Below are 25662 nucleotides of genomic sequence, written 5' to 3'. Positions count from 1 at the left end.
TATGCATGAAGCTTCCAAAAAATCATTGAGGATTTTTAGGCGTAAAAAGTATACTTGTTTTAATTATGAATCGTGGTTTACGGCCAACCAGCCGAGTGGAAGTTTAACAACTACCGAAAAGCTAAACATTACATATAATTTGCAATTGGATTAGATGGACAAATTGATGTGAAGATTTGCGAAAAAGTTACACGTCTTCTCAGTGAGAATCGAACTCACGACTCCCCGATCTCTAGTTGGGGCGCGTTAACCACTACGCCATGAGAGGACTCCTGAACGCAGAAGTTAACCTGAATTCGATTTCAGCTCAATAATCACGTGGTCCTCTTTCGCAAAGTGCACCTCTTTCGGAAGAATTAGATGCCCATCCAAACACAACGCTTTCTATATATATCCAATGCCTAGCCCGAGAGCGCATTGTTTTTTAGGTATAGGAATAGCACACTACACTAGCCAGCAACTGCGCTGGCTGAGGTTTCTATTGTGTGGGCTTCCAATGGGTCGCGACGTTCTCAAACGACCGGTTACGGAACATGAGTCCGTTGCTCGATAAATACTTGTTTTAATTATGAATCGTGGTTTACGGCCAACCAGCCGAGTGGAAGTTTAACAACTACCGAAAAGCTAAACATTACATATAATTTGCAATTGGATTAGATGGACAAATTGATGTGAAGATTTGCGAAAAAGTTACACGTCTTCTCAGTGAGAATCGAACTCACGACTCCCCGATCTCTAGTTGGGGCGCGTTAACCACTACGCCATGAGAGGACTCCTGAACGCAGAAGTTAACCTGAATTCGATTTCAGCTCAATAATCACGTGGTCCTCTTTCGCAAAGTGCACCTCTTTCGGAAGAATTAGATGCCCATCCAAACACAACGCTTTCTATATATATCCAATGCCTAGCCCGAGAGCGCATTGTTTTTTAGGTATAGGAATAGCACACTACACTAGCCAGCAACTGCGCTGGCTGAGGTTTCTATTGTGTGGGCTTCCAATGGGTCGCGACGTTCTCAAACGACCGGTTACGGAACATGAGTCCGTTGCTCGATAAATACTTGTTTTAATTATGAATCGTGGTTTACGGCCAACCAGCCGAGTGGAAGTTTAACAACTACCGAAAAGCTAAACATTACATATAATTTGCAATTGGATTAGATGGACAAATTGATGTGAAGATTTGCGAAAAAGTTACACGTCTTCTCAGTGAGAATCGAACTCACGACTCCCCGATCTCTAGTTGGGGCGCGTTAACCACTACGCCATGAGAGGACTCCTGAACGCAGAAGTTAACCTGAATTCGATTTCAGCTCAATAATCACGTGGTCCTCTTTCGCAAAGTGCACCTCTTTCGGAAGAATTAGATGCCCATCCAAACACAACGCTTTCTATATATATCCAATGCCTAGCCCGAGAGCGCATTGTTTTTTAGGTATAGGAATAGCACACTACACTAGCCAGCAACTGCGCTGGCTGAGGTTTCTATTGTGTGGGCTTCCAATGGGTCGCGACGTTCTCAAACGACCGGTTACGGAACATGAGTCCGTTGCTCGATAAATACTTGTTTTAATTATGAATCGTGGTTTACGGCCAACCAGCCGAGTGGAAGTTTAACAACTACCGAAAAGCTAAACATTACATATAATTTGCAATTGGATTAGATGGACAAATTGATGTGAAGATTTGCGAAAAAGTTACACGTCTTCTCAGTGAGAATCGAACTCACGACTCCCCGATCTCTAGTTGGGGCGCGTTAACCACTACGCCATGAGAGGACTCCTGAACGCAGAAGTTAACCTGAATTCGATTTCAGCTCAATAATCACGAGGTCCTCTTTCGCAAAGTGCACCTCTTTCGGAAGAATTAGATGCCCATCCAAACACAACGCTTTCTATATATATCCAATGCCTAGCCCGAGAGCGCATTGTTTTTTAGGTATAGGAATAGCACACTACACTAGCCAGCAACTGCGCTGGCTGAGGTTTCTATTGTGTGGGCTTCCAATGGGTCGCGACGTTCTCAAACGACCGGTTACGGAACATGAGTCCGTTGCTCGATAAATACTTGTTTTAATTATGAATCGTGGTTTACGGCCAACCAGCCGAGTGGAAGTTTAACAACTACCGAAAAGCTAAACATTACATATAATTTGCAATTGGATTAGATGGACAAATTGATGTGAAGATTTGCGAAAAAGTTACACGTCTTCTCAGTGAGAATCGAACTCACGACTCCCCGATCTCTAGTTGGGGCGCGTTAACCACTACGCCATGAGAGGACTCCTGAACGCAGAAGTTAACCTGAATTCGATTTCAGCTCAATAATCACGTGGTCCTCTTTCGCAAAGTGCACCTCTTTCGGAAGAATTAGATGCCCATCCAAACACAACGCTTTCTATATATATCCAATGCCTAGCCCGAGAGCGCATTGTTTTTTAGGTATAGGAATAGCACACTACACTAGCCAGCAACTGCGCTGGCTGAGGTTTCTATTGTGTGGGCTTCCAATGGGTCGCGACGTTCTCAAACGACCGGTTACGGAACATGAGTCCGTTGCTCGATAAATACTTGTTTTAATTATGAATCGTGGTTTACGGCCAACCAGCCGAGTGGAAGTTTAACAACTACCGAAAAGCTAAACATTACATATAATTTGCAATTGGATTAGATGGACAAATTGATGTGAAGATTTGCGAAAAAGTTACACGTCTTCTCAGTGAGAATCGAACTCACGACTCCCCGATCTCTAGTTGGGGCGCGTTAACCACTACGCCATGAGAGGACTCCTGAACGCAGAAGTTAACCTGAATTCGATTTCAGCTCAATAATCACGTGGTCACGCGACCCATTGGAAGCCCACACAATAGAAACCTCAGCCAGCGCAGTTGCTGGCTAGTGTAGTGTGCTATTCCTATACCTAAAAAACAATGCGCTCTCGGGCTAGGCATTGGATATATATAGAAAGCGTTGTGTTTGGATGGGCATCTAATTCTTCCGAAAGAGGTGCACTTTGCGAAAGAGGACCACGTGATTATTGAGCTGAAATCGAATTCAGGTTAACTTCTGCGTTCAGGAGTCCTCTCATGGCGTAGTGGTTAACGCGCCCCAACTAGAGATCGGGGAGTCGTGAGTTCGATTCTCACTGAGAAGACGTGTAACTTTTTCGCAAATCTTCACATCAATTTGTCCATCTAATCCAATTGCAAATTATATGTAATGTTTAGCTTTTCGGTAGTTGTAAAAAGTATGTTAAACGTTTGTCACAATTAACATTACTGGGCAATAGATCTATAGCACAGTACAACCCTACGGAAAAGTGCTTCGAAGTGAACCGTTTCGAAGTCTTAATGCTATAATGATTCCATAAGGGTCATGTAAAGACATTCTACTGATGTTGTTGATACCAATAGTTGAAAAATAAAATTTAAAATATGGGTTCAGATTTTGGCACGGTTCCGTTTATGGCAACTGAAAATTTCGACTTTGTTGCCAAAAACGGAATCGCACTGTATTTGAATTGTAACAGGTTGATGAATAGACGGAATAAAAGTAACCAGCGACGGCATAAGCAAGGGTATTTCCATTTGATTTGCAACAATTCAAACGGTTGTTCGTAGGAAGAAAAGGGGAGGAGCTGGAGTTACTTACGACAACATTAACATAGGAATTATCTCGAGTATTTCTTTTCCAATTGAATAGATTCGAACGGTTTCCGGACGGAAGAAAATTAGCTTGTGTATGAGCATGAACATAATTTACCTGATGAGTATGATTATTAGGCAAGCGAGCGTTAAATGAAAAGTGAGAATTGTTGAATATTTTGACTGGAGAATTCTAGCTAGAAAATGATTGCTGTACATCTGCCTGGTACGAGCCACATCGATTCGTTTGCGAGAAGGGCAATTTCAAAAGTGAGACCTATGGTTGCCTCCGCAATTTGCGTATACAAACTTGGTCTAGCCTGGGCTAGAGGCTGCTTCGATTTGATGTTCCGAAAATGTGTTCAAAGCTACGAATGATTGCTCATTTCTATGCAATAGGTGATATTCATAACTGAAAAGGCAATAGATGTCAGTGGTAGTATAATCGAAATCCTGAAGCAAAGAAAGCACTACGGAAGATAACCTAAACACAAAAATATATATTCAAATTTTAACAAATCACACTGGATTTCTAATCACTCCTTGTCGATCCAGTTATTTAGTTGCAAATAATTTACGTGTTTGATTATTTGTTAATGAATAGGGCCTCAGCAAGAGCAATGACTGAAACCAAATTCAAAAATCGAATATTTCACATCATCATTAAAAGCTTATACAAAAGAAAATTGTAGCGAGCCGTCGGCCAATGCATTTCGTCTGGTATCTGTAAATTTCGCGCTTCCAAACAACAACAATCCAGCCAGGGCGCGCTCCAAGCACGAACGCCATACAAGAAGATAACCCTTGGGTGGGGGTCGAAGAAAGCACCGCACCGTCTTCCGTCTTCCAAACGCAACTCTCACTCTCCCTGTTGACAGCGGACCTGAAGTGAAAGATAAACTATCATAAAATAAAACGCCGGAGAGGAGAGATTTACGCTCCCGAATGCACGCCTCACACACATATGCACATTCACACATGTGCTGCACCGAGTTGCAGCGTGTGTGATGCAAATGCAACATGCACCCACCCATACACACGGGATGTACTGAGAAAACATCATCGCTAATAACAACCAGAAGCCGATGGAACCGTCCATCAGCGATTTGGAGGGATCAAAAATTTAAATTTCTCCACCAGCAGCCCAACGCACAATGAACAGTGGACTTTTTTTGCAAAAAAAAATGTCTTGGAATTCAATATATCTGGATGCCGCTAGGATAGAATTGATCTCTTTACTGTGAAGGAAAGATTTTTCCATGCTACAATATTGGACGATACTTTTTAATTTTTTGATTTTCTATACACAATTATCTGAGTTATGTATGAACAGATTTGATTGAAATTTTCGTAGTTATTCATATACAAACTTAATTTCAACATATATTTTTGCGCGATTTTTCTAATCATGAGCTCAAAGCAATAACGGTTCAAGCAATTCAAGCTATGTCTGATTTGCTTTAAAATTTCTCTTAAATCGGAGCCCTAATAAATTTGATTATTTTGTATGGATAACCTAAAGCGCTGCAAATATTTAGTCCAATACTGTACATCATAATTATCAGTCCTAAACAAGAAAAAATAGAAAATAGTACCCATAATGCTCAAATATGGCAAAAAGTGTATCAAATATATTGACCGACATTTGATATCGGTCGAACCATTGTGCAACGTTGTGCACCTGCAATCCAAAGGGGAGACGCATGTTAGACGGCCCGGCCACGTGGAGTGGGTGACGATAAGAGGGATGGATCGCACTCTATACGCATTCGGTTGCCTTCCTCGGGATTCCCAGTCCAGTCGATGAAGTGGAAGCAAATCTCGTTCCGATACGGTGTGGTGGGTGCGCGTGAAAACTGAATGGAAGTGTTGGCATGCTTTTGAACTGCCGGCGATGTGTTGCCAGGCTGGTGGAGAACTTGGAATTATGTCCCAATGAGGAGATAGTTCCAAGAAGAAGAAAAAGATAGAGTCAAAATATAGACGACTACAGTACTCGGAGTACTTCATTGGGTTCTCCGAAAACTGCGAAAAACAGTTGTCGAAGACACCAAATCAATATCTCTTCATTAAAAAAAAATGATTTCTACCAAAGCATCACCTTTGTGGACCAGTGTGCACTGAACTTATCATCGAAGGTGAAGAGATCAAAGAAGGTGGATGGAGACAGGATGCATCCCGAGCCACCGATGGCCACTGTTTGTCCCTAGCGATACATGGGTGTGGGTGGTAGGCTATAAGTGACTTTTTTGCAATATCCTCATGGTACGCGACTCATGACCCTCACCCCATTTCCTCATTGTCGTCGCATCCTAGAAGAGAGTAACGCTCTTGGCATCCCATCATTGAACGAATAGTGCGTACATTACGCGTACCGCACCACGCATTCGAACGCTGGGTGTCCTTTTGGGGTGGGGGGCGAAGGAGGCAAACTCGACATCGAGGAGAGTGAGAGCGTCCTTGCACCGCGATTATAGTTGTTTTTGTTGGTACGGTGTTTGGGAACCTACCTACCGTTTGCGGTAACGGTCGTAGATAGGATACGGTACAAGGCGCGCAAAGACCCGGGAATCGCGCGCGTTGCCTCCGTTGAGCTGAGTTGTAGTTTTTAAAAGCGGAGGTTGTTTAACGCCACAAATTAAAAATTCTTCAGCTACTTCGCTGCCGTCGTAGGTTCGAACCGGGAAATTATCGATCTTAATTTGGGATGATTATGTTATTATAATTTAGGAATAAATTACAAATCATTTAGCAGTGCGCATTCATGCTCTCGTGCTGTGCGTACACTAGCTCTTTTAGGTCAGTGTTTCAAAAACAGTACTTTTCAGTACTATTCATTCTACGATTAATCCCTTTTCTGTCCGTTTTTGGACCCGTATCTTCGATTTTTTGTTGGACCCGTTAGCGAAAGCTAGCGGTGGTAATCCATCTTGGACACCATCTTCTTCCAACTATGAATTCACAACTTCCTTCCAAGATTTTTTTTTTAAATTGTCACTAAATAAAAAGGGAAGGAAGAACGTTTCCCCGGAATGCGCACTTTGTTCAAGGGTGAAACGGTTAATGTTGATAACTTCATCGATTGCTCATTTCGATGCAATTATCAACATTATCAGTTCGATACTTTAGACAAATTTTCCGAACATAAAATCGAAGCAGCCTCTAGCCCAGAGGAAACAAAGGGTGCCGGTTATCGTAGTCAGTTGTTTCGAATGTTTAAAATTAAAGATTTACAGTCCAAGTAATTATTTGCCGGAAAGGGCTTTCTTAAGGGTATTATTTAGTTCACCCTACCAAAAGCAAGACTTCAATGTTCGATGCTCGTGTGACATGGGAACATTTACATAAACTTGGAGGAAATTTCCTAAACCCCACTAAGTGCCATCGGTGCCAAAAGTGGGATCATGGTACAAAATATTGCCGCATGGATGCTAAGTGCATGATTTGCGGAAGTTTTTCTCATGCTCAGAACGTCTATCCAGAGAAAGAATTGGTATCTTCTTTAAGTTTGTATGCGCAACTTGCGGGGGCACTCATAAGTTTAATTTAGGGGATTGCCCTTCGCGTAGACGAATCGTCTAGACTAGTACCAGGCAGGTGAACGGTAACATTTTTCGTTCCCGGAATTCCCCTGGCAGAATCTCCAATAATGCTTATTTTTCAGTTAACGATCGCTACCCATCAGGTTAATTATAATTAGGGCAGAAGCACCAGTTTTGGCCAGCCTAAGAGAAAATGTAAATCTAAATTATATGGCAAGCCGTATTTATACTCGTTGGCCAATATAGGCCACCAGCACCTGTTTCGGCCAGAGATCTAACTTCGGTTCCTTATTGGCCATTTGTACTGATTTGTCATGACTCTGCACTATGGTCGAGCTCCATATAAAGAGGCGGCCAAAATTACCAAAACTTGTTTTGAGATTTTTGTGGTTTTTAACGTTTTTAAATATACCTCAGTACAATCCTTGAACGAAATTGAACTAAAATTATTTTTTTATATAACGTCAAAATGGCTGAAGTCAAAAAATAGAAAAATGTAACAATTCATATTTTAGAAATGCAATAATTCCCCAAAGTTATGCACTATCTAAAAGCTTATGGTTCAACACTTTTATTGAGCATGAGGATGGACAATAAATATTTCGTTGAAGTTTCAAAACTATTCAATATTACGCTTTAGTAATTTTGATGATTTTTAACAAGAAAAACATTTCTTGTCGCGTCATGTCGCCGTCATTTTGAAAATTGCACATTAAAAGTATCCTTGGATTTTACAAAAAAACGTTTATTTTTTTGCAGAGATTAGCTGATTTTCAAGTTAAAGCTATTTGAATTATACAATATTTTACTTATATTTTGACGATATCTTTCATACAGAGTTCATTTAAAATATATTGATCCACTCCTCATACACATTTTGTTCGAACTCGGTCAAATACAAACAAAATTTGTGCTTTCAGCCAAGTTTGATTGCATTTCTAATAAAAAAAGAACTTTTAAGCTTTTAAAGTTACGTAATATGTGAATACAATAACAATGTGAATACAGGTATGGGATGGTACACAAATTATGTCACGCTAAATTTCAATATTTTTGACCCCCCCCCCTTTGTCACACTTTTTGTATGGGCTCTCCGAAAATTTTGTAAGGCTTGTCAAGGTTGGGCTGACCCCCTCCCCCCTCGGAGCGTGACATTATTTGTGCATGACCCCTATGTTGCGTTTTTATCAACACGATCGGCAATTTTCAGTTGACAGAAACGGAACCGTGACAAAAATGTAATGATTTTCTTAGGCAAAATATTTCGCAAATTTGAACAGAAAATTGCAATTTTGTTGGGATAATATACATTTTATCATCTTAATGCACATCATTGATGTTTAGAGCTAAGATTAGTATTTAGATTGTTCTTTCTCCTAGGTTCGTAATGAAAGTTGATTGCAGACTCATATCAATCAATATGATTTTCTAATAAATCTTTAACAGTTTCAGTTTTCTTGGTTAGAATTTAATTACAGGTACCATCAAATATTTAAACGATCATCACATAAATGTCCTTTGCATCATAAGGTGCGTCATATTTGTAGCCTGCAAGTGTCAGTAGGAATGCCAACTCGTCTAAACCGATTGCTTCGATCAATTATTTTGCTACCTCCCATCGCAGTGGATTCTATATCCCACACTAATAACCCTTATAGTCTTCATGTGGGGGTGAGGTTTCAAGATCCCAGCAAATCTGGGATGTCAACGTGCGTCACGTGGGAACATCCAGTATCAACAGTTTATCAAATTGTCGGCCATTTCAGCCCTTTACCCTCTTGGTCGAGGCAAACTTATTATATGGAGATTCCAAAATTTCTTTAGATTGCTTAGATATCTTACGTGCCACACAAATTCTTTTTTTCATTTTCATACAAAAAATCAAACCATAGAGGAGGGGTTCGAAACACCGCCAAAATTGTCTTACGTAGTTAATGGACAGCCCCTTTGTCTAACAAATTTGCATAGAAAATTCTTTGATGCCATGTTATATAAGAGAAAGGAGAGGTCTCTGCAACTCTCTTAACCAATTATTCAACTAACCACAAATTCCAGTTGTTACTAGGACGTGGCCAGAGTTCACGATTGTTGAATAATGGGTCAATATTGCCCAACAGACCATGCTAAGTTTGAAAACTCCAATTGATTAGTGGATGAGAAGGAGTCAAACCTTTTTGAATCGTATATGACTTGACATCTACCATGTATCGTAGGGGCTCAATATTAACGTTATGTCAAAAATTCAACTCTGAGGCTTTTGAAAAGCATTTAAATTGCATCAAAATAAGTATTTGGTTCATATTCTAAACATTTTGAAAACATAAAAAAATATTTTTTTGTGTGTTGATAAAAACGGAATAGTTTGTTGACGAAATCGGAGCGTGACAAAATAAGAACGTGATAAAAACGGAACATACCTGTACAATAAATTCCAAAACAATAAAAATGCTAAATAACATGAAGATTGGCCTCGGAAATAATACGACTCTTTGTTTTGAGTGTACCTTTTTATCGCGTGGGTAAAAATTAATGAAATTTTGGGTAATATTAGTTTAGAGTGTTATGTTTATCGCGATCTGTCAAGTAGTTTTCAAGATGCATTCGAAACAAGAAGAACTACGCCAGCAAATCTTTGGCGTGGTGATCGATAATTCCAACCCCCTGAAGAAAGCGCTAGTTCTTGAAGTCTACCACCATCTGTGTGGCGCTAGTGCTGGAGTAAACAAATTTAAGCTTTGCCCTCATCAAACCCTGTGCGGAAGCGACAAATTTCGTATGAGAAAAACATTATACTATTGATAATCGTTTATCGTTGTGCCTAATAAAATGTGGATAAATTCTCGCATACTCTGAGATAACGCCCTATAAGCCATTGGTAACCATGTGTGTAGCTCGTTGTTTCTGAGCAAGTGAAGGAATAAACATCTAAACCAACATCACTGGTATGTAGATAATGATCCTTTCTTCACCATAGAATTGTTAAACAACGTGTAAATCCATTCAAATGCTCAGAAACAATGAGCTACACACATGGTTACCAATGGCTTTTAGGGCGAGATCATAAATTATGCGAGAATTATCCAGCAATTACAGAAAAACTGGATAGAGTAATACGTATTGATCATCAACACTAGATTGATAGGTAAAATATGAATGTCGCATTCGAAAACGAGTGTGTCTCGTGCCTAAAACGGTGTTTTTGGACGAGCTGTCAAATCAGCACCTTCTCCAGCACCAAATTTTTGGCTTAACTTCAGTTGTTCGTGGATGACAGCCGTTTCAGTCCTGCGGATAATTCTGGTCATTCGCACAGATGGATCGGCAAAAAGCTTGTAATCCACTATTTCATCGTGTTCAGAATAAACAGAATAGTCAGTGAAGGCGCGGAAGATAAGGCAGTACTTTAAGAATAACCCGAACCTTTCCACCCAAGACGTAGCCAAAAAGGCTAATTCGTCAAAGTGGCCCAGGAGACCATAAAGCGGGCTGGGCTACACGGAGTGACAAGCAAAACACGGTGGCCAAATTGCGCCAAATTGAAGGCCTGATTGGAAAATTATAATTATTTGTCAAATCGTGCACTTCTGGTTCAGCATTACAAATCTGAAAGACTTCATGTATGAGCTGGGGTTCTTCAAGGCAGCAAAACCTACGTTATACAATATTTTCACATTTGGCTTACCTGAGTTACCTCAAAGATGCCAACAATATTTGTTTGCGGATTATACAGGCCTATCCGCCAAAGTACGAAGCGTGCGTCGTCTTTAGTAGATTGCAAAAAACTTTAGGTATTTTTCATCATACTTGCAAAAATGAAAGATTTCTTTTAATGCCTCTAAAACTTAACATATAATATTCCCACATAAACCAGAAGCTCTTTATTTGAAACCTTCAAGTAGACATGTTGTCACGATGAGAGCGGTTCCAATAAATTGGTAAGATGAAGTTAAGTAGCTATGGCTCATGCTAGATAAAAATTTAACTTTTTGAGGGCATTCAAGCCAAATGTTACAAATATATAAAATGTCGTTATCCATTTATTAACAGAACATCAAAACTTTGTCTTAAGAACAAGCTTTTGATCTTCAAACAAACTTTCAGGCCATCCATATTCTATGATGTACCAATATGGACTAATTGTGGTAATACCAGGTTATCTAGGTTAAGGTAATCGAAAACGTTTTTTCTCTTATCATCAGGTGGAATAATCTCAGCTGTAAAAATTCTGAGCTGCTACGGCAAATTATATGTAATATGGTGTTAACGAAATGTTGATAGAAGCTTAATATTGTTTTACCAAATTAGGATAATAGTGTTTCCTAACACAGAACACCTAGATATAAGAAATGAATGTAATTTTTAGAATAATACTAATAAAAGAATAAGAAAATAAATAAAAGGTTCCTACCAAAAGAATCTCTTTTGGTGGTTATGATAATTCCGAAGTACATCATTAAGGTACTCACCGATGCAGAATTCAACATGATGCAATGGAAGCTCCTTGTACTGATTCCGAATGAAGAAGATGTTCTCCAAAATGTAGGAAAGCCTCAGCAGAAAGATGCTGTCCACGTCCATCAGGTTGTAGTTGTCATAGGACGTGAACAGCTCCCGTACGTTATCCACAATTTCACGGATTCGATGGACATTCTGCACCCGATCCTTTCGCTGCTTGCCACTGCCGCTATTGATCAACCAGTAGTCATGATTGATCAGTATCTCGTTCAGATACGCTTCCATGTGCTCCTTCAGGGGCACATTCTTTAGCTTGAGCTCACCGTACGCCTTGGCAATGATCAGAATCTCATCCTCATACTTGAGCCGTTTGATCGAGATGAGAAACTCTAGCAGCTGAAGGTTGCCTCGCCGAATCAACAGATAGTACGCCAGATGGTTGTCGATGTGTTCGGTTTCTCGCAGGATCATATGTTTGGCCAGATCGTCGAGCTTCTTCTCCAGAGCCAGCTCCGAAGCCGTAAGATACTTCTTGTTGAGCGCATTGCAGTCGGCTCCGCGGGAAATCAACAAGTCGATCAGCTCGGGACGGTTTCGCTGGGCAAAGATTGACCTGTGCAGAGCGGTGTTGAAGAATTTGTCATCCCGCTCGTTGACATCGGCACCGTTGTCCAGCAGGGCGGCTACCTTATCTAGGTCACCATTTTGAACGGCCTCAAACAGCATACTGTGTGGGACTGCTTAGGGTGTTATGCGGAAGCGTTTCATCATTTTAGTCATCAGGTGGAACTTCACGTGAGGATCAATCACGGTTGTAGTTAGGTCGATGAATGGCACGTTTTCCAGAGGATTCATTGACATTTCTATTGGTTTTCCATATGTGTATTCCATTAAGCTTTTTTAACTACCAATTTGTTTTGTTACATATCTGTTTATTGTTTGTGCAATACATATTAGTTCACTAAAACACTTTTCAGTAGAATATTTAGTTGGTATTATTTTTGTCTATTGTTGGCATAAGTGCCAATTTATATTGTTAAAGTTCTTATTGAACTTAACGTTGTGGTCTCCATTCGAACATATCAATCAAATTTCCAAATTGTTTTAGTAGATGAAACAAGTTGAAATAGCAACATTAAACTTAGAAACATTCATTTTTTTTTCATTTCATTTTGTTTATATTTTCAAGATGCTGAAAACCTGTATACAGTCAATATTACATTGATTTCAATGTAGCGCTGGCGAAATACAAAATTATCCTCTAGGCCATCATATGAAGATCATAGGCCTATTCACATGACGTTCAAAAACAGCTGATTGGGGAGCTCTTTGACAGTTCTTCTATGAAAATGACAGCCTCGTGTATGCACCGGTGCTCCACCGATGTAAACAAATGCATAGACGGACCTGTCACATGAAAAGGCCTATTCAGCAAAAAATATTTCAGTGTAAAATCCATTTACGGAGGTATGAGAATCGTTTTGACGTTTCGTTGTTCACTTCCACCTGAAAGCACGGTCGTAGTTAAATAAAAAACTAAACGTGTCGAGGTCAGAGGAAGCGTTTTGAAAGTGTTAAGCATGGGTGGCAAAACAATTTCGCTGCAGGTCCGAAACCTGATCGTACGTGATTGCAACAGGAACCATACCCAGCACGCTATTGCTGAGAGATATGGAGTGAGTCGCGGTGCTGTTCAAAAGTTATTTCTGAAGCACCAGAGGCTTGGAACTGTTGCTGATCAGCCAGAACGTGGACGAAAACGTAAAACAGATCACCGAGATGATCGCAAAATCATCGGAGATATCAAATCCATTCGTCACCATTCGAGAAATTAAAAAAAAAGTTGAGTTTATCGATTTCTAACCGTGTGAGTCGTCGACGCATCGCTGAGCATGGATTGAAGGGCCATTTCGCCAGAAAGCGACCGTTCATCAGTAAAGTCAACAAGGAAAAGCGGCTCAAATTCGCCAACCATAAAACGAACCTGGAGTTCTGGACACGTGTTGTGTGGTCAGACGAATCGAAGTTTGAGCCGTTCAACAGGAAACGACGACAGAGAGTGTGGCGCAAAAGTGATGAAGGTCTGTCTGCAGGACAAACATCTCCAGCCAATCATGAAACACGGTGGAGGTAATGTTGTAGTCTGGGGCTGTTTCTCGTGGTCTGGAGTGAGTAAACTGGCGCTTATCAATGGCATCGATATTCTGAACGAAAATCTAGAAGAATCATTGCGGAAAATGGGTTTGGAAGACAACTACACCTTTCAGCAAGATAATGACCCCAAGCATATGGCTAAGAAAACGCTCGCCTTCTTCCAAACCCTTGGAATGGCCCCCTCAGAGGCCTGACTTGAGAATCTATGGGCGATTTTGGATAGTAAAGTGGAGAAAACTGGCGTAACCAACAAACAAACGTGTTTGTTAAACGCACAATATTATTGCAAAACGTTTTTTGCGGCATTGGAAAAGCCCTGAAACGAACAGGATCCCCTCTACCTCAAAACCTAGTGAAAAGAATGCCAAAACGACTGCAGACAATCATCGAGGCGAAAGGAGGTCACATTGATTATTTTGTTATCAAATAAGTTGACTTTATTTGGATTCAACCGATTTTTCTGTTCAGTTTCGAAATTGATCCTTTTGTCATACCTCATAAAAGTGATATCTATGATATTGCTGTTTATTTTTGTTTGTGTAATAAACACAACCAATACCAGTAAACCAAAACAATTTGTTTATCTTTTGACAGGATGATCATAACGCCTAACTCTTATGCAAATCTTTGACATTTGGAGACATTTTTAAAATTAATCATGGAATGATTTTTTTTCACCGGTTACTGTACAAATCCCTTTTTCTTTTCATTTGGACTACAGAAAGTTTCATCGGAACCCCCAATTATAAACGGGAGGTGGATCTGAACGAGATTGAAAATTGTAATGAAAGAATCTACCAACTACTGTAAATTCGAGTGAAATTGACGGCAGCATTAAATTGATCACCATATCTCAAGAAATCAAAATCAAAATGTCATACCTTGGAACACTGAAATTTGAAATTTATTTTTATTAAATGAAGACATTTTTCAAAATAAAATGCCTCAGTATATCTGAAGAATCTCCTGGACATATTCTGATAAAAATTGTAGAAAGATTTTCTGGCAGAACTTCTAAAAGAAAAAATATCAACTTGTTGAAGCATTATCGCAAAATTAATTCAGGTATATCTCGATGAGTTTCTGAATAAATCCTTTAAGCAAGCTTAAATGAATTCCAGGAATTTGGATTTGTGTTTAGATAAATCGCTGAAATGAGCTCACCAGTTGGCAATCCATCCTTGACTGAACACTAATATCTTTTCGTACTCGCATAACGCGAACCAAACACAACCGATCTTGATTCCGTTTTTCGAAATTTTCTATGAGTCGTAACGCTTGAACCTGTCTCCTATACTGGCGTCACAGGAACATGCAACGGAATCAAAATCCGGAAAAAGAAATTCCCGTGAATACTGTAACAATTCTTCGATGAATTTCATAGGAGAAATCCAAGAAAACACTAAGATAAAATTATTGAAGAAAGTTCGAAAGGAATTACTGTGAATTCCACAAATAAACTCCTGCAAAAAACACTGTAGCAATTTTTTGAATAATCAGTGATGATAAATTTAGAAAGGATCCCTAGAAAAAAAAAACTTAATTATAAGTAGATGGATACACGAATTTATTACTATACTATTCTACTAGAGTTTGTATCCTTTGATAGATACGCATATTTCGACCTCAACTGTAAGGCCGTCTTCAGTGTCGTGTACTAGACACTGAAGACGGCCTTATAGTTGAGGTCGAAATACGCGTATCTGTCAAAAAATACAATTTCAAGTGGAATTAAATGGTATAGTACTCAATTCGGTTTTCCATCTACTAATAATTAAGTTGTTTAAAGCTTCATTACCAGAAAATATCAAAGTTATCAACAATTGTATACAAAACACAAATTACTCGAAAGACTCGATGCCGTTGTAGTCTGTGAGAGTTGCTGCACTTGAACGCTCTCTCGAGAGTGAATATAAACAAGGGCTCTCCGATTGCTATGTGTCATGAACTGTTACACTCTCTGAATATGATTCGATCGGTTTATTTGGATCAAAATTCAAACATTGGTGAAATTTGTAGTTAAAACATTGAAACATTCTTGATGTGAAATCTTATAAATCCATCGAGAATCGAACACCTGTTAGAGTTTTTAAATGAATAGGGTCCTAAAGCCCTATCTTAATTTATGTACGCTTGAGTTTACGTCAGAATTACTCATTTACTTAATTTTCTGGTGATTTATTTTGCTCTAAACCCAAAATCAAATTATTTTGTTTTATGAGTTTATGTTACCCCTACTAGACTTCAACTCAGACATTGAATGAATTATATTTTTCGTGTATCTTCAAAAATGCCAGATCTTAGTGTTTTTTTTTTGTCGGCGAAGAGAACGTCAAACATTATCTAAAGTGTCAAGGTTCAAATTTCAACATTTTTAATTTAAATTAAAGTTTGAATATGAATTGACAATCATTTGAGCGGGAAAAATCGCCTAAGTGGTTTCAAGTATCTATTGTTTTATGTTCTCAACTAAAAAACAGAATAGTATTATTAAATTAGAATTCTTTTCTTGAAATCTTTATGGGATGGTAAAATCCCTTGACAAATTCAGAAGTTTTCCATGTAGAAACAGCTGGAAGTTTTCAGCTTTATTACTTGTAAAGAATTTGTCTGAAGAGTTGAAATATTGAGAATTAATATATTTAGAAATCCATGTTGATTTCAAAAGAAACTCTATGAGAAATATTGTACTCTGAATTCTGGAAGAGCTACAGAAGTCTTTGGGCGAATGTTTGGATAAATTCCTGATTGCTTTTATAAAAAAAAATCATGAAAGGAAAAACTATAACACAGGTAAAAATTACATATATTAAACTTAAATAGTCATGAAATAGTTTTTGAAGTTAATCTGGTAGCTCTACGCGGAGAATAGCTGTAGGTGCTTTCATTTTCCCAGATATCCAGATTTTTCTGCTTATTCTTGTCCACTTCGTAATTTTTATACTATGTAAACATCATTTCCTGACGTATTATTCAGATAAGTGTAAGCAAGGCTCCAAATATGCACAGCACAATCACTCATCAAAATCAACTATTCTTTTCCATTAAGCAAACAATTTGCTATACTATAACAAACAATCGATTGCCGCATTCATGATCCACGTATTATATCTCTCAACCAAAGCAATCTTCAAAGCTTACCAAAAATATTATAAAAATTTGGATGTTTCGATTTTCTTATTTATTAGTGGTCCTGTAGGCTGTTAAACGTCATGTAATCCCCCATACAAAATGACAAATTGATCTTCCCCAGATTTCCTGATTATTTCCGAGACTTTCCCGAACTTTTTCCTCGCACGAACGCGTTGTATCTCTTGTTGGGAGCAACAGTGAAAAAATTACGCCAATATGGTAAAGAGGACGAACTGTTGAATTTTCTTGAACCGCTAATAACACACATGTAGTAGTTATTACTGAAACTTATTTGAAACCTGGATCCAAACTCAAAAGAGATCCAAACTTTTTTGTTTCTCGTAATGTTCGACTGGATGGAGCATGTGGGAGAGTTGCTATCATCATTCATAGCGTATAAAACATCCACTTTTTTCGTAATTGGAAACCAAAGTTTTTGAAACTTTGAGTGTTTCTGTTGAAGCATAGCTTGGTAAATATACTTTCATAGCTGCTTACTTGCCATTTCAATGCACTGGACCGAACTTAATTTGTCGAAATTGACTCACAATAAGTCATTTTTTTGTCATTGGAGACATAAATGGAAAACAATACTCATGGAATAATTTCCAAAGTTCTAACGGCAAAATTTTATTTGATTAGTGCTCTTCATGATATTTCTCAATTCAAAACTCTGATAGCACTACTTGTTTTTTCTCTTCTAGAAACCCTTCTTCGATCGATTTGGTTTCAACCGACTTTAGTCAGCCAACTGGTTACTCACGCTGATTTCGATTCTGATCATTTTCTTGTTACATTTAAAATATTCCATGACGCGATTCTAAATCCTTTCAGCTCCACTCTCAATAGGGTCCTAAAATGCTCAATGAAATCCTGTTTTAATTTAGTAACACGAAAGAGCATGTTACTGTAACTACTTTAGCAATTTTTCCCGCTCAAATAGCGGTTATATCATATTAAAATTTTAATTCCAAAATTGGGTCCATGGGAACCATGACACTTTTGATCATGTTTGACGTTCGCAAAGTCGACAAAAACACCACATGGCTTTTAGTTTTAACACTGGGGTTGTTTCTATCTGACATTTTGGAAAGGACACGGAAAACAAAATATACTCGAAAATTTGAGTTTAAGGCAAGGGGTGTGAAAAAATCTAAAGAAACACAAAAAATGTTTTTTAGACTTAAACAAAAGAAAAACATTAAAAAATTGAGAAAACATGTGTTTTCGGCCTAAACTTAACCGTTTGACACTGAAATTGGGACAGGGCTTTAGCACCTTATTCATTACGAGCCGACTGGAATACACATGAAACATACATCGATAATAATCTTGATGTTAACATTTCTTTGCAAACTATACATGATATTGATAATGCCCTCGTTGTTAAATCAAGGATCATTGCAATACCAAAATGTGACATTAAATTCAAATACATGATTATAGACGATGTTCTTAAACTCTTGAGCTGTCTGATAAGCTTAAAAAAATGCAATTTCAGCGCACTCGCAATGCTGCTATTGAAAATTATATGGATCGAAAAAAGTGAAAAAGCATTAATCAATTAGGATCCAAAACAAATTTAAAACACAGTTTCTCAATTTGACCCGGGCTCTAAGCCATTTTGGAAGTTATTTAAAATTTTGAAAAAACCTCAGGAGCCAATTCCATTGAGAGAGGAAAACAAATTATTACAAACTAATTGCGAAACAAGTGAAAATAATTATTTATAACAATGAATAAAAATACGAACGCCCCTGGCGATGATGATTTTTTTTACATCCTCATCAAGAAACTTCCAGAGAGCAGCTTATTATTCTTGGTGTTGGTTGATATGTTTAACAAATAAAAAATGGAAAATGCCAAGGTTGTAGGGTCGATGTACCAATAGCCGCATAGCTAAGATCAAAAAATCATAGAAAATCGTCAGCATCATTATTTTTACATCACCCGAAAGCTTTTTATCTTGGTTTTGTGGGAAAAATATGAAAACTACGAAAACTCAAATGTTTGTATTTATTATCGCGTGTGCCACTATAGGAAAACATGTGCCTATAGTAGCACTATTTCTAATTCCTGTTCCTATAGTAGCACTAGCATCACGGCGTTGGAAAAATACTTATCAAAATCGTATTTTTACAAAACTTTTATATTTTTCCTACACAGTGTGGATCAAAAGCTTTCGATTGATGTAAAAAAAGCTCTTATTTCATCAATTATTTTGTATTATAAAAAATAGTTTCTCTCGGTAGTGCTACTATAGGAACAATAGGTTAACTATAGGCGCAAGGGAGCTCAAATTTTAAGCAAAACTAATTATTTCGATCATTTTTTGAAAAAAATCAAGCTGTGTATAAATGGTACTTAGATTAATAGCTCCTGATCTTCATGTCAAAAAATATTTTGAAAACATCAATGAAAATTATTTTTTTGCCAATGAACAGTTCGGTTTCCGATGTGGATTCGACCACTCGACCACGTGTAACAAATTTGATTTGTTCCAACCAATCTGAAGGTTATTTTACTGGTCTTGCTCTTCTAGACATAGAAAAAGCATGATGGCTTGATTGTAAAATTAAAAACTTTAATTTTTCAACATACATTGATAGAATAATCCAAAATTTTCTGTCTGTTGTCTTGACTGAATTCCGTCCACGTCTGCAACGATCGAAAACAGTAAAATAATGAAGATGCCGAATACAAGCTTGCTTTTACAATTTTAAAGTAAATTTTCATGAATTTTGCACTGAGCATGGTCTATAGACTTTTAGATTACTGAGTACGATTAGTAGCGTGTCATTAAAAGTAGAACACTTTGCTGCTGTCTACAAAACCCAATCCGTTTTGCAATTTCGTTCCATATGCTAACTAATGAAATTCAAACAGATCGTTTTGAATTTTAAAAATGTTATGAAGTCTGTAATTTCTGAGGTCCACTTTATGAGTTTCTTATATTCATCTGTCTGAGTATATTACAATGCCTCCCTTATAACGCATATTTTGTTTAACAAATTATACAACGATGCACGAATTATACTTGTTTCTAAATGTTGTTTTACTTTTTCAGTGTTTCCAGAGAAAGCACGTGAATTTCACGGTTGCATAAACGCATTATGTACACTATACAAGCATTTCAAGTTTTCGTACGTTCACTGGATAACCACATCGCTCAATTTGTCACTCATGCCAACAATACAACAGCTATAATCGAAAATAAATGCACTGCCACCGCTTTTACCAGTTGATTCACTTCCCGATTCGTGACAACTCAAAATTCCAACCGAAATCGGAAACACATTTTTAAACAGCTTTCCAAACTCCAACTAAAGCTTCACTATATACACTTCTAGTTGCCAAACTTTCAAAATTTTGCCTAATCACAATATAATTTGTCCGGTTCCGGTGCGGAGATTGTTCTTTGTTTTTTGCACCAACACTTGATTCAGTTTTTTTTTTATTGAAATACATACATTATAGTCTTTTAGTAACCGACACCGGGAGGAAACCAAACGAAAGGTATCATTCGCGTTCGAAATCACGGGACTGAATGAATGGCCAGCCAACCAGCAATCGTCGCCTAAGCGTTGGTCTGTGGTCTGTTTGAGAATTTGCTCTCTCATTTCTCTTGCGAATTACGAATGTGAAATATTATTGCTCGCAAAAGTTTAGAAGTTTTGTTTTGTCTGTGAATTTTAACCAACACTGCGATCCGAGGGGAGCAATACATCCAAGGAAAAGCACGTGCGTTTTCGGCTCGGTGCGTTCGTTGTGAGAGTGCTCTCGTTCCTCGGAAAAACGATGGTTTTTCCAGGAGAAGGATAAAGGAAAAGCAAATTTGTTACAGCTTACAGAATATACTAATTGATCACCTAAGCGAAATTATTTGGCAGTATTCAGCATATCTATAAGCTGCGTGTGTGAACTCGGGAAGGACAAACATAAAAAAATAATTAATAGTTGGATAAAAATATAGAGAAATTTTTATTGATTCAGATGCACAAACTCCTATGAATTGAAAAAAGTTTCAGAAATCAGTGCGATACCATTTCTCCTTTTAAAATCTGAAAATCACACTAACATGCAGTTATCACAAGAAGGCTTAATTATAATCAATCCGAATGGATCTAAAGTGGAAGCTCCAAATTAATCCAAATGGGGCATTTTGCACCTTCCTCCTTTATCAGAATGAGCAAAAAGGTAAAGTTTAGGGTGGGGGGTGAGTTGGGTGGGAATAAACACTGAGTGGATGTTGAATTGAGAAAAATAAACACCACCACTACAGTAGTACACGTGGTCGTCCTTATGATTGTGTGGATCGCTTCAGTTATACGCCAGTCAACAATATTGAAGACAACGCATACGCAAAACTGTAAACTTATTTAATTCCTAATTTAAAGTTATATGAATTATTATAAATCATCGAGCTGTTTAGTGGAATACTTGTAAGCAGGGTCGTATTTATGGTGGGCTGAGGGGGCCATGACTCTGACCAAGAATATTTGTTATTGAACATTAAATATTAAGAGCTACTAGAAACCGATGAGGAGATCGCAGCAAGCCGTGCGCGCGAGTAGTTGCGATTTCGAATTAGCTGTCACGATTCATCTCGGTTCCGCTTTTTTTTTTCGTTCGATCTGGCAGATAGTGTTGGAAAGGATGATGGTGCTATGCCACCTGGCAAGGGATTAGAAAGAAATAGTATTTTTTTTGTAATGGCAGATATTTCAGAAGCATATCTATGCTGCATATCTAGGGTAGATGTACCAATAGTGGAGGTACTAAGCACGATTGAACTTGATTTACGCGCCTAAATTCAAGAAACGCAATTAATGTACGTGTTAATGTTGTAACGGGAAGTAACAACCATTGACTTAATGAGAAAAATGATTTCTCGCGGAACATTACTAAAGGACCTATCTAACATTGAGAGGCTCTCTTTGTTTACTTTCTCTTTCATTAATAACTGAGTCACATTAACATCTTCTGTTGCGTTTTATGTATGAAACGCTAGTCAAGGAAATTGACTTTCAATCTATAGTGAAAAACTTCCCAAAATCTTTAGTATTCCACTGTTATAATCGAAAGAGAACGAGAGAGGAGAGAATCTCTCATTTGTACATAGGTCCTTTAGTAATGTTCCGCGAGATTTCATCGCAGTAATCCACGGCATGTCAGTGAAAAATAATACCTCCACTATTGGTACACTGTTTCTTTAGTTGCGGTATATTTTTAATTTGTGTTCCTATAGTTGCGGTATCCGTTGTTTCCTTATGGGATCCTCCACTATAGGAACACTTTACCGCAACTATTGGTACAAGCAAGAACAGTTTTAGCAATTTTAGTGATATTTTATCAGTTTTAAAGCAATTTGAACGCTCTTTTCAACTATTCCAACTACGCCGATTGGCAGTGTCGGTTCTATGGCTAATGCAATAAAATCAGTGAAAACGGCGCTACCGCAACTATAGGAACACCCACAACTAATGGAACACTTACCCTATACCGCGATCGAAAGTGTTTTGTGATTAGTGTTTTCAAGCTTCTGTTTCCACGATTCTGTGGTAATTTGTGGGGAGGCGGTGATGTCAGATGGTGCATTTAACTCTAACTGTGTTCGGAACGGAAAATCGAATATTTAGTTCCAAAACATTGTGAAAATTTTTGGGATTGTTTAAGGAAGATTTATTCAGACAGAATCTGTGTGACGCGTGGTCATTTGATGACTGATTACTTGTAAAACAAAGATTGATGTGAATAAAGTTCAGTAAATTGTTGAATGATAGTTTACAACGTGAATAATTTTCTCAGTTGTGTTTTGGTCGTGCTTATGAAAACTTTACCACCTTCGGCTAATGGATTTTAGAGCCATTCTGGTTCGGCTGATAAATACTTTTACGTGTGTCATTTGTTGTTGAGCTGTAGGAATCCAAGAATCTGATGTCAATGAAAACAGTGGAAAAGCCTATGTTGAATGCGGTCATTCTACAACTCACCTACATGAGGAATAATTTTGGCAATATACAACAATAACGTTATTTGGTGAGTTCGTTCCTACTTATTTTAATTTTTCTTTTTTATTTCGACAAATAAGCCCTCGAGTCTCCTGAATTTTTCGTAACACTGAAAACTTGTCAGCTACCCTTCATTGAAAATAATTCTGTAAATATATAACAATAATATTTGCTGTTCTTCAGAAACTAAATGCTCTTACTTTTGCATGATTTTTCTAATTATTTTTGTTTCTTTTTTAGTTTTATAATTATATTACATTATAAATATTCCCATGACATTTAACAATCCATTTTAGAGTAATTAAAAAATAGGTAACGTTCACCTTAAACAATTTATTTAATTATCTATGACTGCTGCGGGAGAGGTCAGAATGAGTTTTTATTTCGTTTCAGAGAGCGAGTAATGGCGCTGTAGCCTAGGCTTTACAGCCAGGGCATGATGGAGAAACACCCATGTCCCATCCCAGGAAACGGAAAAGGACCACAAACGGAGTGTGCAATAACATTCTTAGCAAAGCCACTCCCAACGATTGTTTCTTTTCCCCTGAATTGGGTCCTAAAATGTTCGATAAAATCTTGTTTTTATTCAACTACACGAAAGAGCATGTTATTTCAACTACTTTAGCATTTTTTCCCGCTCAAATAACGGCTATATCATGTTTAAACATTAATTTTAAAATTGGGTCCATAAATGAACCTTGACACTTGAGATCATGTTTGACGTTCGCTTAGTCGACAAAAACACCACATGGGTTTTAGTTTTAACACTGGGGTTGTTCCTATCTGACATTTCGAAAGGGACATGGAAAACAAAATTCACCCAAAATTTGAGTTTAAGCCAAGGGGTGTGACAAAATCTGAAAAAACATAAAAAAATGTTTTTCGGACTTAAACCAACGGAAAACATTGGATAATTGAGTAAACATGTGTTTTTGGACTAAACTTAAGCGTTTGGCACTAAAAACGGGACATAGCTTTAGGACCCTATTGGAACGGTTGGTACGGTTGTCCCCGTTTCTTCGCCGCAAAATTTTCAAATTATCCTAAACCCAAGTATGCACAGTGAGCCTGGCCATTTTAATATCTGTAACATATCACTGATATGCTGCAAATATTAATACTGACAAGAAAATATCAGGAGACGCTCCGATATTTCCAGGATGCTTTTCATTATTGGCTGTGCAAGCACTTAGAATAGAATAGAATAGAGTAGAATAGAATAGAATAGAGCTACTAGAAACCGATGAAGTGCTACAAATTTTTATCAAATCGCATCGAAAGTATTGAAAGATACAAGATGATTCCAATATTTGTTTTCAGAACACTCTCAAACTAAAATATTTAAATCACAGACAAACAGACGTAACACTTAGAACAAATCTCGATCAAAATCATAGTCACGAGGACATGTGCGCCCAATGCTAAAATTATTGTATTTGGCCGACGGGCCAACAGATGGCGGTAGTGTGCAAACGTCAAACGCGAACAAAAACGATGCGAGCGCTGCGGGTGGCGGATTGGCCACCTACCATATTTTTGAATCGACCGTTAAAAAGGTGGTCGATGGACAATGATGAGAGTGTGACGTCTGTTTGTCTGTGTTTAAATGTTCATGGATGGAATTTAGTTGACTCTACGACATCCTAATATACACCGTCGTCAACATATACTCATACGCTTTTTTTTCCTTTGGTGTATTTTGTGTAGTGTAGGATAATTGTATTTTTAATTGTTTTATTCACTATGGTAGTATATAAGAGAAGCATGGCATATGTTGTTTGATGAAGTAGAAACGTGAATTGGTAAGATATATAATAAAATGTTCATTGAAGTAATATTTGAATCTTGAAATTAATCTTGTACATATGGGTGTGGTTAATACAGTAAAACTCAAAGCACTAGCAAGGATCTTTCAGAAACTTCAATACAATCATATGGCGTTTCAAAAAGACAAATCCCGATAAAACTTGAAAAACAGATGTGCGATAATCGCAGATTGCCGATGAGCGTGTCGCTGGAAATAAATTTCAAAAAGTCTTTGGTAAATTGAATATGCTTATATGTCAAATAATTTCAAAGTATTCTCTGTAGTAAATCAGTATTATAACACTTTTCAATGAATATAGTCTCCAATGATATCAGATAAACTAGTACGAAATTATTGTGCTTTGAATTTGTATGAGAATATACTGTACACGGTATAATTATGCCGTTTTTGTTTTCTTGCGGTATAGTGCTGCCCCGAAAACACGAAAACGAATTTTCACAATTTTATTGTTTTGTTGTGAAATCCGGCGTGGCGCTTTGCAAAAAAAAAAACGAAAGCAACACTAGAATGTGTCAATGTGGGTAGAAAAAAATATAAAGTTATTATTTTGCTTGAAAAAAAAAAAAAGATTTTTAAACATGTCTATTGTGTGTAGTATATTTATCTCATTATTTTAAATCTAACACCAAACAAAATATTTGGAAAAATATATTCACTTCTATAAGCCTTAACGAATTTATACATTTAAGTTAGATCACTTTTATATTCTGTAAACCTATTTCTTGAACTGTAACTTACAAATACATAGAATAATTATGGGATAAACATTAATATGATACATTTCCAAAATTTGTAATAAATTATGTCATATCAAATTACAAAAAAAAACATTTCTAAGGTGTGCAAGTTTATCATCAATTGCTACTCATTTATAAAAATTGTTCGATCCCAAGGTTAG

At 37.5% G+C, this 25662-nt stretch overlaps 1 protein-coding gene across 3 annotated transcripts in view; it reads right to left on the bottom strand.

Moving 5' to 3' along the window:
* Window positions 1-20495, bottom strand: part of LOC5573933 — a 155651-nt gene extending 135156 nt beyond the window's left edge. Inside the window, exons 1-2 of one of the 3 annotated variants that reach the window (XM_021847681.1) lie at window positions 20164-20495; window positions 11651-12608 (exon numbers count right to left, since the gene is read on the bottom strand). In XM_021847681.1, the coding sequence (XP_021703373.1) occupies window positions 11651-12365 (715 nt within the window). In that variant the 5' untranslated portion in view covers window positions 12366-12608; window positions 20164-20495. The remainder of the gene's footprint in view (window positions 1-11650; window positions 12609-20163) is intronic. The other 2 variants (XM_021847682.1, XM_021847683.1) reach the window with 2 other exon arrangements.
* Window positions 20496-25662: the final 5167 nt, after the last annotated feature.

Source organism: Aedes aegypti, chromosome 2 (assembly GCF_002204515.2).
Source record: "Aedes aegypti strain LVP_AGWG chromosome 2, AaegL5.0 Primary Assembly, whole genome shotgun sequence".
In the NCBI taxonomy this organism is placed as follows: domain Eukaryota; kingdom Metazoa; phylum Arthropoda; class Insecta; order Diptera; family Culicidae; genus Aedes; species Aedes aegypti.
Note: the sequence above shows the minus strand (reverse complement) of the source record. Positions and strands in the feature narration are given on the sequence as shown.